The 17,543-nt window shown below is 37.3% G+C and overlaps 1 protein-coding gene across 1 annotated transcript in view; it reads left to right on the forward strand.

The window, feature by feature from the left end:
• The window catches only part of TMEM170B (transmembrane protein 170B), a 43,569-nt gene that overhangs the window by 15,404 nt on the left and 10,622 nt on the right, over window positions 1–17,543 (forward strand). The window contains exon 2 of the mRNA XM_025383267.1: window positions 10,389–10,559. Within this exon, the coding sequence (XP_025239052.1) occupies window positions 10,389–10,559 (171 nt within the window). The remainder of the gene's footprint in view (window positions 1–10,388; window positions 10,560–17,543) is intronic.

The following is a 17,543-nucleotide window of genomic DNA, read 5'->3' on the forward strand; positions in this document are numbered from 1 at the left end:
ATTTTAGCCTTCTTTGTTGATTATTTCTTGGTGTAAAGTTTGCATCTGGTATCATAATCCTGTCTAAGGAGCTTCCTTCAATATATTTTGTAGCATAGATCTTCTGACAGTTGATTCTCCGAGCTTTTTTCTTTCTGACAAATAAATGTTCATTTCACCTTTAGTTTTGAAAGACATTTCTCTTGGATATACATTTCTGGCTTTATAGTTTTTTTTCCCCTTTCAATATTTTAAAGATGTCACTCTATTGTCTTCTGGCTCAGAAGTTTCTGATGAGAAGTTTCCTTTACTTTTTATATTTGTTCCACCGTTTGTAATATGTCTTTTAACCTCTGACTACCCTCAGTATTTTCCCTTTATCTTTGGTTTTCACTCATTTCACTATGATGTGTCTAGGTGTATGTGTGGTTTATTTTTGTTTTGTTGTTTTTTGGTTCTTGGAAGTGGGAGGTATTTATCTTGCTTAGGATTCTGTGAGAGTCTTGGATTTGTGGTTTGATGACTTTTATTATTTTTGGAAAATTTTTAGCCACTTTCCCTTCAGGTGTCTTTTCTTCTCCATTGTCTCTTTCTTATTCTGGACCCCAATTACATATATGTTAAACCATTTGAAATTGTTCCATATCTTTTTCTCTAAACTTCTGGCATTTTCATTTGGCTCTTAGAATTTCCATCTCTACTGAGATTCCCCATCTGTTCATGTGTGTTGTGTGCTTCTTCCCCTAGAGACGTTAACGTATTAACAATAATTATTATAAAGTCCATGTCTGGTTATTCCACAAACTGGGCCATCTCTGACTCTGGTTCTATAGATTGCTTTATCTCTCAACAGTGAGTTGTTTTTCCTGTTTTTGAGTGCTGCTTATAATTTTTTAATTGAAAAATCTCACTAAAGACTGAGGTACATAATGTTTATGTCTGGAGATGGTCTGTTGCTTCTGTTAGACCAACAGTGTGAGAGTTGATTTAATCTACTTAAGAGTTGAGCTGAATTTGAATTTAGTGGTTGTGGTTCCCTTCAGCGCACCGCACGCTTCACATTCTCTGAAGGTTGCTGTTGTTGCCTTGTGTTTAGGGTGGGAGCTGTGTACTGCAGGGTTATTCTCGGTGGCCATGCTCCATTGTAGCTTTTAGCCATTTGTTCACAACTGTGCCTCAGAAGGGGCCTCCCCCAGTGGTGGAATGCTGATGCTTGTTACTTGCTGCTGGGCTCCTGAGGGGAGCTGTCGTGTTTTTGTGTTAGGCATGCTCTGTGTATGGGGATCTCGGAAAGTGGGGAGCTTTGTCAGCATTCCTGCCTTTCTGAACCACGGTGGCCAAACTCTTCTTACATCCGTGATTGTTCTTAGGCGGAGTTTCCCGTTCTTCCATCAGCAGTAACAGACCTGTGCTTGGAATTGGGTCTGGATCCTGGATGGTTTTCTGCTTTTCCCCCAGAAATAGAGGTTTTATTCTTCTCCCCTTCCCTGAACTGGAGTTCTGTTATAGCTTTGCCTGTCCCTTTAGGGTGACAGGATTTGCTGCCCTCCCCTAATGGCTAAGACTTTTGCCTTGAATAAGAGAAGGGTCGCAAGAAGCAAGATTTCTGTTTCCCCAGCAGCCAGTGTCACCTCCCGCAGGCCTACACTGCCAGTGGTGGCTCTCTCCAGTCCCGGCCTATGATCCAGTCTTTCCAGGGAGCACCCAGTAGAGACCTGTGGAAAAGCACTTGCAAGCGAGTGTGCATTTGTGTGTGTCACTTGTGTCATTAACTCAAGGCTGGTATGTTAACCCATGCTTGGTCTTTAACAATCTGTAAAAATTGTAGCGGATTTCTTCTTACACACTTGTATGTTGCCCACTGCCTGCTCTTGTACTTTACGAGGTAACACGTGTCCCCCACTTTTTTGCATCCTCACCTCACTAATGAGCTAAGGAAAAGTTATTATTTTATAATTTTATCTTTTTCTCATTGGATGGGAGTGACATTTTTTGCAACTTTTTATATTAAAATTTAAATAGAATAACTGAACTGTTTTAGTAATCATAGATTTTAAATTCAACAAAATCATGGATTTAAGAAAAAATCAGGGACACTACAAACCTGAAATTAATGCATGCTGGGCTTAATACCTAGGTGATGGGTTGTTAGGTATAGCAAACCACCGTGGCACACGTTTACCTATGTAACAAACATGCACATCCTGCATATGTACCCCAGAAATTAAAAAAATAAAATAATTTTAAAAAGAAATTTAGATATTTTTAGAACATGGTCAGTAGTGTAATTGTGCAGGTAATCTTCACATTTTTGTACTTGTTATTTTCCTACTTTTAGTTTCTTTACTGCTTGTTTCTCACCAACTTTTGAACTGTTTGGTAGATGGACTAAATGTACGTTTTTATACTCCCAAACCTAATGGAATTATCATTTATCCAGGTGTTCACACAAGAAATCTGGGAAGCCAGATATCACACCTCCCTCATCTCTATCATCCAGGCCATCTGCAAGTTCTAAATATTTCTCAAATTATTTTCAATCCCAAGTCCAGTACAAAAATCCAGGCCTTAATTTATCTTTGTACTCTTTAAAATTGTTATTATTGACTCATTTATTATCATTACTTTTTTTTTTTTTAAATAGTGACAGGGTCTCTTTCCATTGCCCAGGCTGGAGTGCAGTGGCACGATCATAGCTCACTGCAGCCTCAAACTGCTGGGCTCAAGCAATCCTCCTGCCTCAGCCTCCTGAGTAGCTGGGACTATGGGCTTATGCCACCACACCTGGCTAATCTCTTTGTACTCTTGAAATATTCTTATAGTCTCTCATCTCCATCCAGTCCCACTTTTCCATATCTACCAGAGTCATCTTTTTAAAAGGAGATATGATTCTATAACTTCTTTATTTAAAGCCTTTATTGGGTCCCCATAATCTTCAATTTTCACCAGAATTCTTCGTTCTGTATGGTCTATAAGCCTCTCCTCTTTCTTTACCAAAATTACTGGCTCTAGCCAGAGTAATTTTGACTTGTTTTTACTCAGTGTTTTTTAGACATCTAGAGAAATTCATACCACTGTAATTTACAGCCTCATCTTTCAATATTTTTTTATTTTAGTCAAACCCAGAGTTCTTGCAATTTCATATTCTCTATTATATACAATTTCATGATTTGAACATTGTGTTTTAGAGCAGTGGTTTCTCATTCTTGGCTGTACAGGAGCATAAGAAACGTTTAAAATTGGGAAACTTTCAAAAATTCCAGTGCCCAAGCTACATCCTAAACCAATTAAATCAGAATGTCTGCAAGTGGTATCAAGGCATCATTAATTTTAGGCTCTCCCAGGTGACTCCAGCATACAGCCAAGTCCCACCTCCCACTCCCCACTCTTACTGCACCTTCAACATGATTATCTAATTTGTTTAAATCTTGTTAATTTTTAAAAAATTCATGTGTGGTGATGACTCTTCTTGGGACCTTTCTTGACAACCCACATCCTTGCACAGGGCTATGTACCCCATAGCATAACCTGCATACTGTACTCTTTAGAAGCTGAAGAATTAGAACATATGTAATTGAAATATCATTAATTGAACACTCAAAGTGCCAACTCTTCATAATATATGAAACCACCTTGACTGTAATTTTCAATGGGGGATGGGACAGCCAAGCCCAGCCCAGGAGTCAGCAAACTTTTTCTGTAAATGCAGTATTCTGCTTTTAGCAGTAGTATTTTATTTTACTTAAATAGAAAATGTAGTAAATATTAATATTTTTGGCTTCATGGGCCATATAGTCTCTGTCACAATTACTCAGCTCTGCCATTGTAGCTTGAAAGTAGTCATAGACTACTATGAATGAGTGTGTCTGTTCCAATAAAACTTTATGAACACTGAAATTTGAGTTTCCTCTGATTTTTACATGTCACAAATTATTGTTCTCTCTATATATTTTTTTCTTTTCTTTTCTTTCTTTTTTTTTTTTTTTTTTTTGAGATGGGGTTTCACTCTGTCACCCAGCTGTGGTGTGGTAGTATGCTCGTGGGTCACTGCTGCAGCCTTGACCTCGTGGGCTCAAGTGATTCTCCCGTCTCAGCCTCCTGAGTAGTGAGGACCACAGGAACGCACCACCATGCCTGGCTAATTTTTTTATTTTTTTGTAGAGATAGGGCCTCATGCTGGTCTTGAACTCCTGGGCTCAAGCAGCCCTCCTGCCTCAGTCTCTCAAACTGCTGGGATTACAGGAGTGAGCTACTGTGCCCAGCTTCTTGATTTTAAAAAATCATTTCAAATCTAAAAACCGTTCTCAAAGACTGTGCAGAGTCAGGTGGTAGGCTAGATGTGGCTCATGGGCTATATGTTGCCACCCCTTCATCTGTATAACACTTTTTCAAATTGTAAATGTATCATCTCTCTGAGAGTCTAATCCCCTATGTGGGACGTGTCCCCAAATTCAGAAGTCGTTGCTGTGAGAAAATGGGAGCAAGTTCTACACTGGATTTGCTGGTGTAACAAAAAGCTGGAAATAACCCAATTTGGACACAGATTATTTAAATCTATAATATGGAGCATTTCTATAAAGAAAGTTGTGGTATAAAGAAATAATATATATGAGATATATAAATGGTATTTTCAGCTTGATTTCTAGAATGTTTAGTATACAGTAAGTGTTCAGTATTGACTTGCTAATGACTTTTAGTAGAGAAGTTGGATTCTCTGTATTTTTGAGGATTAAAAAAATAATTAGTCTCATGAGATAGGTTTTGTTGTTTTAATGACTTTTGGAGTTTTAAAAAAATGCCTCTTATGTAACTTTATCCTAGAGTAGTGATTTCTGTCTCTACTGCATACCCAGTATGCAGTCGTTCTCATGAGCAGCCCAAGTGTATTAGCTGCTCTACTACACTAATGGTTATTAGTGTAGTAGATAACTAATGGTTATTAGTGTAGTAGAGCATCTTCTCCTTTGATAAAGAATAGAATGAGAGCCAGGCATGGTTGTACATGCCTGTAGTACCAGCTACTCAGGAGACTGAGACAGGAGAATCATTCGAGCCCAGGAGTTTGAGTTCAGCCTGGGCAACACAGCAAGACTGCTATCTCTTTAAAAAAAAAAAAAATGAAAAGCTAATTTCTAAAAATATTATATTTGCAGTAAAAATGTGTGTAAAATATTTCAGACTGGTTGTTTAAAATAGTAAATAATGTATAAAATAGTGTCGTTCATCTCATATCTCTAAAAGATAGCCATTGTTAGGTATTCTTCCATTTGATTATACGTTTTCTGTACAGATATGAAAATGTACTTTTAAAAATAGGATTATACAATACGTACCATTCTTTAACTTGTTTTTACTCAGTATTTTTTAGACATCTAGAGAAATTCATTTCTCATAAATAATGTCGAAGGATTAAAAACAAAAGCACAGAAGATAATTTTTTAGTGGCTTGGCAACCAGAGCTGATGAAAGTTACAGATTGGGAGCAGAGCTATTTCTAGTATTGTTTGGAGGCTGGAACAGATCATAACTCTGCTGCCTTTCACCCCACCAAAAAGTAACGCACTGCAACAATCCAGACAAAATTAGTCCAAGGTGAGGATTATAGATAGTCTGGAGTGGGGAATTGTTACAAAAGGAATTTCTGAGATATGTTCAGAAAGAAGGGATATTCCCTTCCAGAGAATCATGGTGATTATAGGCATGAGATGTTTCAACGTTTCTGTTGTTTTGTGTATTACATTTTTTAAATGTTTGTTTTGTGTTTTTTTCAGCACTAGCAGAGTCTCTCTGGCTTCCTCCCCTCATTGTCACCCATTTGCTAGAAGCTTGGATGAGGTGGGGTACGGGTGGAGAGAGAAAACTGTGAGCCTCTGGGTGTTCACTTTAGCATAGACAGTTTAAGGAAAGGCTGTGATAGTCCACTCCTGTCTTTTTACTAGGTGTTCTTCTTCCCAGGATCTTAGGCATCTGCTTTTGCTCTAGTCCTTAGGATCCTGCAGTTCTCTTCACCTGAACTAATCCAGTAGGTTTTATGTATTTGCCAATAGTGATTGGGCTTTCGACAGTCTTGCTTATCCAGAGTTGATCAAAATCTTTAGAGGCCCTGTTCACTCAGGAGGTTATGTTGATCTGTCAGGTAATTCAAAATAATAGTAATAACACAAAACCTAACATAACTGTAAATATTCTCAAGATAGTCCATTTTTTCCATCATAAAGAGTATGATTTTTTAAAAGAGAGAAAGAAATGTAAAAGTAAATCTGACATTAGGGTACTTTGTTGATGTTGAGTCTGATGAAGGAATAATCCTGGACTGGTCATTGGAGGACCATTTAAGATTCTGTTTTAATTTTATGATTATTTTTATGCCTTTGGTTTTTATAAAACATTAAACTGAAATTTTACTTTGCCTTCTATTAGGTAGATTTATTGTTGAGATCATAGCTACATATTTAGTAGTCAAACAACACTACTTTTTTTATAAGGTCAGATAATCTCCTGTTCATAGTGTTAAGTATAGTCAATAAATTATTTCCTCTAATTGTATTATAAGAACTTTTTAAATGGGCTCGAGGTACAAGGTGGATTGTTGACTTTTGTACTGAAGAGTCTGTGGTTGTTGCAGAGCCTTTCCTTGTCTCAGGGTAAATTGAGAAAAGAGCTCCCTTGATGAAAATATACACCCCCATATTATACTCCCTTATATTTTTACTTTATTAGGTTCACTTAGGAAAACTGTATCTTTCAATATGCAAATATCTTCTGAGCAAGTTGGGGTTTTTAAATTTTAATGTATTTATTATAAATTGAAGCCATGTGTTTGAGAGTGATGGTCTGAAATACTGTTTGCCTGAATGCTGGAAGAGAAAAGCCTCTAAAAGGCAAACACTGTCTATTTTTCCGTAATTACTAGCTTCTATCTCTTATGCCATTGAGAAGCATGCATGGTAGCTTAACACACACTGTAAAATATATCAGATGTCTCTTCTTTGAAATAATTTCAAATTGCCTGAGTCCATTCTATGTGCCAATTCTTAAGAATTTGGCAGGGTAAAGCTGATTTTTAAAAAAATCTTTCTATTCCCTCTTTCGTTTTTTAAAATTAAACTTTTTATTTTGAGATTTTAAGAATCGCAGTTGTAAGAACCAACACGTAGAGAGCTTATGTACTCTTTATCCAGTTTGGCCAATAGGAACATCTCAGAAATCCACAGTATATCAACCAGGATATTGACATTGATGCAATCCACCAACCTTATCCAGGTTTTGCTAGTATTTCATGTACACTTGTACTCTTCTCTATATGTATTTAGTTCTATACAATTGTATCACTTACATGTATATCCACCACTGTAGTCAAAGAAGAAATCCATTACCACAGAGATCGCTCAGTTGCTTTTTAATAACCATACCCTCCTTCCTTTTTAAGGAGTTTTTGTTTTGTTTTAAAATTCTTAGTCATTTGTGGTCTTGACCTAATTATTTTTCAAATTTATATCCATGCTTTTAAATTTTTTACCTTTTTAAAAAAATTAGTAAAAACATATCTGATGAAACACACTCACTGTTGGCTGGTCGTGGTGGCTCACACCTGTAATCCTGGCACTTTGGGAGGCTGAGGCGCGCGAATCACCTGAGGTCAGGAGTTCGAGACCAGCCTGGCTAACACGGTGAAACCCTGTCTCTACTAAAAATACAGAAATTAGCCAGGCATGGTGACGGGCACCTGTAATCCCAGCTACTTGGGAGGCTGAGGCAGGAGAATCGCTTGAACCCAGGAGGTGGAGGTTGCAGTGAGCTGAGATCACTCCATTCCAGGCACCCCTCCACCCCAAAAAAAGGCACTCACTATTTTCTCCACCCTCACACAGATCACTTCTGTGACAAGTGATGTGTGGGTTTTTTTCCCCACACCAAGCAATTTAGGATACCAACTGGGTGTCCTACAGTTCAATTCAGTTCTGACATCTACCTGGTGTTGTTAGCATCCAGTCCCACAAGTTAAAGGCACAGTCCCAGAAACGACTCCCATTTAGACACCAGTAGAAAGCCATTTCACTGGTTATGGTTACTGGTTGATTTTAAAGGTTACAACTTGAGGCCAGGTCTGGTGGTTCTCGCCTGTAATCCCAGCACTTTGCGAGGCTGAGGCAGGAGAATTACTTGAGGCCAGGAGTTCTAGATCAGTCTGGGCAACACGGGCACAATCTGTCTGTACAAAAAATATTTTTATGGCCCACATGTGTAGTTGTAGCTACTGGGAAGACTGAGGCAGAAGGATCACTTGATCCCAGGAGATGGAGGCTGCAGTGAGCTATGGTCATGCCACTGCACTCCAGCCTGGGTGATGGAGCAAGACTCTGCCTCAAAAAAAAAAAAAAAAAAAAAAAAAAAAAAAAAAAAAAAAAAAAAAAACATATGGTATTCATTTGTGATGGTTTATTTCACTTAGCATAATGTCCTCAACGTTCATTCATGTTGTAGCATGTGACAGGATTTCCTTCCTTCCCTTTTAAAACTCAGTAATTTTTCCATTGTATGTGTACTGTGTTTTGTTTATCCATTCAGGGACTCTTGAGTTGCTGTCACCTCTTGGCTATTGTGAATAATACTGATAAACATGGGTGTGCCAATATCTCTTTGAGATTCTGCTTTTAGTTCTTTTGGGTGTATACCCAGAAAGTGGAATTGTTGGATCATATGGTAGTTTTGTTTTTAACTTCTTGAGGAGCCTCCATAGTATTTTCCACAGCAGCTGTATCATTTTACATTCCTACCAACAGTGTATATCCATATTTAACGATATTTAGATACATAGGTTTTGATTCATCCATTTTAATTCTATTAATGACTATTTTATTGACTTTTCTTTTACAATTGATAGTGACTACCTAGCCCAAATCACAGATGAGATACTTTGTATTATGGAATGTTTGCATATCAAGGATGACCCTCAAGGTAACATCTAAATATTTTAGAGTCAGCTCTTTCAGGTATCAGTCAGAGAATCCTTACCTGAATAGTTTAAGTAAAAAGAGGGATTTTATTACAAGGGAACTGGGATGTGACATTGAATCTAAGGATGGTAATGTGTCAGGGCCTTAGAAATAACTCATTAAGGGACTTGATTCTCTCTTGTCTTTGATGAATCTTTTTCTTTCTTGTACTGTGGCTTTCATCATGCGATGATGAAGTAACTTCACAAATTTTGAGCCTTTCAGCTTTAGCTACCCAAAGAGCAAGGACGCTCAGTTGACCCCAATCCAGAAGTCCCAGGGGAAGGGGACGATTGGCCCAGCTTGGATCCCTTGCCTTTCTTTCATACCTCACTACAGTATGGTCAGGGAGAAGGAGTCAGTGCAGGGACATCTGTGGAAACTATATGGAGTGACTGGGAAGCAGTCAGGTGAACAGAAGGAAAGGGAATGAGTGTGGGAGAGTGAATGAAAAGTGTGCTTGTCCACTGTCTCTAAGCCGAGATGTCAGTGAACAGTCGATTGAGGTCACACTGGGGAGATAATATTGGAGCTTGAAAAGTTCTCGGTAAGGAGCACTAAGATGACTAGAGGCAAATGATTTTTTTTTTTTAAATCTGACTGATTTTTTAGTATACCAAGTTCAGGGCCACAAGGAGAAAATGCCTGAAATTCTTAAAAGGTAAAAATAATTGACTGATTTCTGGAATGATTTGAATTAGAATTAGAAGGTAGTTAAAAACATTCTTAACACTGTTATTTAGGGTAGAAAATAAAAGATTCTATTTCAAATACGAATTAACTTTTATAATTTATCCTAAGAAGTTTACACATATATCAGAGGTTTAATATGAAATTGATGGCCGGGCGCGGTGGCTCACGCCTGTAATCCCAGCACTTTGGGAGGCCGAGGTGGGTGGATCACGAGGTCAGGAGATCGAGACCATCCTGGCGAACACGGTGAAACCCTGTCTCTACTAAAAATATAAAAAAATTAGCTGGGCGTGGTGGCGGGCGCCTGTAGTCCCAGCTTCTAGGGAGGCTGAGGCAGGAGAATGGCGTGAACCCGGGAGGCAACGGAGCTTGCAGTGAGCAGAGATCGTGCCACTGCACTCCAGCCTGGGCGACAGAGCGAGACTCCGTCTCAAAAAAAAAAAAAAAAAAAAAGATAGCTATATAATAGGGACGTTTAGAAAAAATTAGAATATAGTGTTAACCTTTTGAAGCCATAGGAGGAATATTTCCCCATCAGGCGTCAGCAGTGATGGTAAACCTTATAATGTATTCCGTGCTGCGTGTGTCAGGCACGGTGTGAGACATTTTTCGATGTATTATGTCATGTAACCTCCCAAACCATAGGTGCTCACTGTGTGGTAAACTGAATTTTCTAAGTTGTGTTTCAACAGATGATTAACACTTTGCTTTTCCTTTCAGAGATGTGGTACTGGATCTTCCTCTGGGCTCTCTTCTCTTCTCTGTTTGTCCATGGTGCTGCGGGAGTGTTGATGTTTGTGATGCTGCAGAGGCATAGGCAGGGAAGAGTCATCTCTGTCATTGCAGTCAGCATTGGATTTCTGGCTTCTGTAACTGGAGCGATGATTACCAGTAAGTTGATTTTGTTTTGTCTGAGGATGTAAGTTTGTATGCACTTACCATGTTGGTAGCTGTATTCTTATTACACATGTAACATTAGTGAGATATTTTATGTAGATTATTTGTCAACACTTAACACACTCCACCTAGAAGATAAAGATGAGCCGATTTATTCACTGAACAGATAGTTGTGATTCTGCAATGTGAAGAGTCCTTTTACAAGGTTTTGTGGGAAATAGAAAAATTCATAACAGTTGGCAAGAGGCAAGGCAGTTCAATGGGAAAATTCACAGTCATTATAGTTTCTGCTTTAAAGTTGCTCACTTTCTAGGAAAAAGGAAAGGCATAAAAATATGTCAGTGATAATTATCGTAAGCAGAAGTATAGCCCTGAAGTCCTTACTGTCATCTGCCTGTGACTACACAACAAAATTGCACTTTCTTCTTATGCACACATTATTATGGCCTACTAGAAATAAGCTGTGCTAGAGTGTCCTCTAGTGCTTTGCAGGTTCCCTGCTGTGCTGCCTCATGAGCTTTTTCAGACAAGTTTTCAGGTTCATTCCCTCTGGCCTTCTCTGCTTAACACTGTACTTAGGCCCAAACTCCAGCCTGACTTCAAAGAATTAGTTATGGTTTTGTTATCAGCAGAAGGTATCCAAGTTACCAGTAGCAAATCCATACAGGTCTGCAGCAGCCTCAGTTCTTGCCTCCTGAGAAGAAATAATTTGACTGAGGGGTGTAAGACAGAAAAAGAGACCGAGGCAAGTTTCAGAGCAGGAGTGGAATTTCAAAGCTTTAGAGCAGGAAAGAAAGGAAAGTACACTTGGAAGAGACCCAGGCGGGCACTTTGGAGGTCAAGTGTCCCATTTAACCTTGGTCCTACGACTTGCTGGCCCATTTGTCTTGCACCCCTTTTCCGTCATTCTTCCTTTAGGGTGAGCCACCCGCATGTGTGGTGCCCTCCTTACACTTGGGAGGCGAGCATGCGCAGTGTGTTTAAGAAGTATTCATGCTCATCTGAGGCTTTCTTCCCTTTTCCAGTGGAATGCCCCCGAAGCTCATACTCTACCATTTTGTCTTAATGCACATGCTCGAGCCCATTTACCCATTTCCTGAGATTTCATTGGAAGCTACTGGTTACCAGTTTCAAGTGTTTTTATCCTTTGGAAAATTGCCTTTCCCTGGTGCCTGTGACCAATTATCATTTTAGTGTTACAACTGCTGGACCATCACTTGATGGTCACCTGACATTCCTCTCCCGCTCCACTGCTGACAACTTACCTACTGTAACAATTTCTACAGCTGCTGTTTGAGCAGAGCTTAGGTGTACACCCTGTTGAGACTGGAGTGTGCCACATCTGCTTGCTTAGTGTGGTTGTGCCAGAAACCGAGTGCCACTCTGTGCTGCTATCGATTCTGTGACTGCCAGTGCAGAGTACAAGTGTCTGTTGCCCTTCACATCTGGCCTATTCCCATATGTTAGGGTCAGCTCACTGCTACCACTGAATCTGTTTTGGGACTCTCTGACAGTTTCTTCTTCCTTTCTAGTTGATTCTTGCCTCAGAGATAAGAAGGCAACCTTATCTTTATGATGCAAGGGATTCCCTTCTTTATCCTTTCCAGTGATTGACATCCTTTGTCTTGAGAGGAGAGCCCTGCTCCCATGCCCCTGGGTATGTCCTAGGCACTAATAAGGCAACCATAAAATACTTGTGGGAAATGGGGAGGAGTCTGTTTTCTTATTCTTCAGTTGCTGTTTTTTTCTGTGTTATCTTGTGTTAAGTTTTTATAATTGCTTTTGTTGTTTCTGCATTCAACCTATAATTTGATGATATGAATGGTACCTCATATGCTTTGTCATAGACAGGGTTTTAAACAGGTACTCAGATTTAGCTAAAGCACATAGGAAAGGTAGAACAGAGCCAGATTCCAGAGGGCCTTGGAAAGCTGTCTGGGAAGTTTGGGCTTTTATCCTGCAGGTCATGGAAAACAAATGGATATTTTTGAATGCAGTTGGCAAGGGACAAAGCAGTTCAGTGGTAAATTTTGTTTTATAGTTGAATACAGAATTAATGTATAGAAGCAAGAGAAAACCCTGAAAGAGCAGGGACCTGGTCTGTCTTCATCACTGCTCGATCCCGAAAAATAAAACAGTACCTAGAACATAATTTATACTCAAAACATATAGGTTGGATGGATAGGAGGAGTGAGAGAGGAAGAGAGGGAGGAAAGGAAATAAAGAAGAGGGGATAGGGAGAGAGAATAAAGAGGAAGGAAGAGGAATTAAGAGGCATTAACTGTAATCTATACTTGAGGCCAGGTTCTGAACTACAATAATGGCCGTAGGTTGGGAAGGAAGGAGTTAATGTAAGAACTATACAAAGGACAAAAAATCTAAATTAGTTATTAATTGTGGTGGCATACAAAGAGATATGAAAGGGGCTGCCAGTAGTTTTTGACATGGCCACTGTTGTAATTGTGGAACCATTAACAGAGGAGAAGGAAGAAGGAGCAGCTTGTTTGGAAGTTTAAGTGGTATGTGTGTGTGTATATATGTATTTATTTGCATATATTACTGTAAAACTTTAAAGAGAGCATGAGAAATTGAATTCTTCCATTTATCTCTGATGATATGTGTGTATATGTAACCCATTTGCAATTCAGTCAAGAATAAAGTAAGCCAGTGATTTTAGAAACTGCAGTGTTATATTTTTAAATCCTTAAAAATATAAGTCTGACACAATTTCAAGTAAAAATTTGTGTGTGTATTAGCAATAAAACATTTAATTTTTTTCTGGCTAATTATCTGACCTGCAAACAGGTGAGTTAGGAAAACTAGCCAATGTGAGTAGTGATATTTATTTTCTTAATACAAGTTATGAATACTAGTACACTCATAGCTGTATCTTCAGTTCAGTTATTGATTGCCAAATATCTATATTCAATAAGATGCTGCTGACTGAATATAGTTACATGTTCATTATATTTTGCTACTTCTTAAATTTTATTTTGAAACCAGAGTGATTTTTCATATAGTATTTTTAGTTAATACCAAAATTGGGAGAAACTTGTTTCTATATAATGTCTAATTTTAGCTGTTTAATTTTAGCCAGTCTAAAGGTGTAAAGTAAGTTCTCATTGTTGGTTTAATTTGCATTTCTGTGATTATTAATGAGTTTGAGCATCTCTTCCTATGTTTATTATATATTTAGGTTTTCTTTTCTACAGATTACTTCTTTATATTCTGTGGTTTTCTTTTGGTATTCTTGTTTCCTTTTTAAATTACAGATATTTTTATATATTAGAGATATTGACCTCTGGTTTTGGACTTTGCAAATAATTTATCTCAAGTCTTTTATCAGTTACCTTCATCCATCATATCATTTACAGAGCAGAAATCCTTGATTTCGATGTGATCGACTTAAAGAGTTTTTGCCTTACAGTTCATAAAGATTTTATTAAAGAAGTTATCCCCCATACCAGTGCCAAAAGATTTTCTGATATATTTTCTTCCATTAATTTTACAGTTTTTCCTTTTGTATTAAGGTCTTTAATTCGCCTGTAGCAGGAATTGGCAAACATTTTTGTAAAGGGCCAAGTAATAAATATTTTAGATTTCACAGGCTACTGGTCTCTGTCACATTATTGAGTTCTGCCAAGGTAGTGCAAAAGCAGCCATAGACATACGTAGATGAATGCACATGGCCTGTTTCAGTAGAACTTTATTTCCATTTACAAAAAAGGCATCGGGCATTCAGGCCATAATTTATCCTCCATATAGAGTCTACCTTTGTTTTAGGTATTAGATAGGATTCTGTGTGGTTTTTTCCCCCACTGCCATATAGTAAATCAGTTTTTATCATAGCATACACTAAAAAAATCATCATTTCCTTACTGATTTGTAGTGCCACCTTTATTGTATATTACATTCTGAAAGTACAGGGACCTGTCTCTGAACTCTATTCTGATTCATGGGTTTTTTTTTTTTTTTTGTCTATTCTTATAGAAGGGTCACTTTTTTTTATCCCAGTAGTTTTGTGGTATATCTTAATATCTGTCAGGAATAGGTCCTTCTTGTTGCTTTCCTTTCTCAAAGTTTATAGCTATTGATGGAGCTTTATTCTTTCATATAAATTTTAGACTGTGTCTATGGATCACTCAAAAAGTATGATAATGATTTTTATTAGGATTTAACTGAATATAGAGGATAATTTGGGAAGAATTGGCATATTATATCACCCAGGAACATGTAGTGTATCTCCATTTATTGAGATCATCTTTTATGTCTCTTATTAGAGTTTAAAAATGCTTTTCTCAATAGGAAGTTTGTATGTTTTTTATTAATTCCTAAACACCTGTTACGGCTATTGTGCATGGATATCTTTTGATTACATTGTTTAGTTTTATTGGTGTGGAGAAATACTATTAAGCTTTGTAAGTCAGGTTTATGAAAGATTAACAAAAAACTGGTTCTTTGGAGAGATAAGATGAATAGACTGCTGGCAAACTAAGAAAAAAGGATTAAGGCAGAAGAGTCAAATACAGAGCATAATAGAAGAAATAACTAAATCTCAGTAATGAAGATAGAGAATTATAATAATAAAATAGTTTTATGAACAGCTGTACCTAAATATAAAATGTCAAAATTGACATAAGTGGAAATAGAAAATATGAATAGGAAAATAATTATTTTTGCCAATTGCAATATTAAAGACCCTTCTTTCAAAAAAACTCCAGGCCCAAAGGGGTTTACAGGAGAATTCTACCAAACTTTCAAGAACAACTAGTTCATATTTGATCCAAGTTACTGCAGAAAATAGAATAAAAGCTGTGCACAGCTTATTTGCAGAGGTCAGTGGAATCTTGTTGCTGAACAAGATGAGGACTACACCAGAACCTTAGGAATTGCTGTTCTTGGGATGCAAAAGATAATTCAATGTCAGAAATGAGTGCAGCTGTATTTCAAGAAAACATTATTTATGAATACTACAATCAGAATTCCGTATAATTTTCATGTATCATATAATGTTATTCTCTGGATTTTAGACAATCACTTTAAAAATGTGAAAACTATTCTTAGCCTACATGCTGTACAAAATAGGTGGGTGGGCCAGATTTGTGGATTGTAGTTTGCCAACCTCAATCTAACTGTGCAAACGGATAGAATGAACATATTATTAAAACTAATTATTCCCTTATCCTTGTTCTATTTTTTTTCTGTTTTTCTACCCATAGCTCTTTATGTCTCTTCACACTTAACCTTTATGATATGCTTGCTTTTTTTTTTCTTTTTCCATTTTAGAGATAGGGTCAGGCTCTGCTGCCCAGGCTGGAGTGCGGTGGCACACTCATACCTCACTGTACCCTTGAACTTCTGAGCTCCAGTGATCCTCCCAACTCAGCCTCCTGAGTCGCTAGGACTACAGGCTATCATTTGCTTTCTGTCAGGAAATACGCAGGGCAGATCACATCACTTTTTATTGGAATGCCCATTTGCAGGCACTTTTATATTGTGTATCAGTGTTTTCTGTCTACTGATGACTCTTCTATTCCTCTTCATCCTTGTAGTTTTGTATCTTTTACTCACCTTCAAGTCATCTTGGCAGTATTGCTTTCTCCACTTCATTTGGGATCTTTCCTTATGTCTAATTGATTGTGTTGGCCACTGTTCATAGTGGCAGATCCACATGTATTATTTATTTCAAGCACCCTATCCCACTTCTTTAAATGCCTGCATATATTAGCCTCATAAATCACCATGAAAATAAAGATCTTAATGTATTCTTTCAGCTAGCTGTTGTTCAGCAAGACACCCTAAGGAGAGTGAAAACTAAAGAACAAACTGGATACTTGTTAAAACAATATATAACTTCATATAATTGTAAAAAGATTAATATCTAGACTATATATTTTTTAAAAACCCTGTGACTTAAGTAAAAAGACAACCCAGTAGAAAAATGAATAAAGGACTTAAGCATTTCCTAGAAGTAGAAATCCTAATGGTTAATAATATGTGAAGAGAAACTTAATCACATTAATTGCCAAGGATATAAATTAATCAGATAGATAATATGTCTTACTCACTAGATTGGAAAAAAAATTAAAAAAAAATGGATATCACCTGCCTCTGAGGATATGGAGTAACTGAAATATACATTGGTGCAACTAATTTGGAAAAATAATTTGGCACCATGTAGTCAAGTGGAAAGGGCCCATACCACAGGGCTGAGCAATTCTGGTTTTACCCGTGGATCATGGAGAAACTCTTAATTGCATGTGTGTGCTAGGGGTCATGGACAAGAACAGGAGCAGTGTTTGTGATTGTAAGGGACTGAAAACAAAGAAATGTTGTTGGCCACAGAATGGATAAATAAATTGTGGTATATTCATACTTGGAATTCTGTATGGCAGTGAAAATGAATCAGTTATAGCTGCATACAAGGAATATAGTTATTTCTTATTATATTCCATGATATATTTGTGCCCTGCTTTTTTAAATCGAGAATTTATTTAACTTTTTTGTTATATACCAATATTTTTGTTTGAAAAATAGGATTGAAAGATATCCTGGCATTTAAAATGAAATATCTTTCATATCCTGACATTTAAGATGAAAGTTTCTTGGAATTTTAGGGACATTTTAGGCAAGTTAGGTATAGAAGTTAAGTTAGATTTAAAACATTTTATTACGTGAGTAATATATGATTATATTCATTATATAAAACTGAAAACATTGTAGATAAAGCAAAGTCCCTTTTGACCAACACTCTCAAACTAGTGCTCTTCTCACAAGCAAGCCCTATTTTCAGTTTGGTATATATCCACCAGATATTTGTTGATGCATTACATTCACTCATACATATTTACATACATACATGCATACATACACATGTATGTATGTACTAGTAGAGAATACGTATTGTTTTATGTTTTATTTTCTTTGTTACATAGATGATATGTCTAAGTTATTTTTATTTCAGTTCATACAGATCTA

This window comes from Theropithecus gelada, chromosome 4 (assembly GCF_003255815.1).
Source record: "Theropithecus gelada isolate Dixy chromosome 4, Tgel_1.0, whole genome shotgun sequence".
NCBI lineage: Eukaryota > Metazoa > Chordata > Mammalia > Primates > Cercopithecidae > Theropithecus > Theropithecus gelada.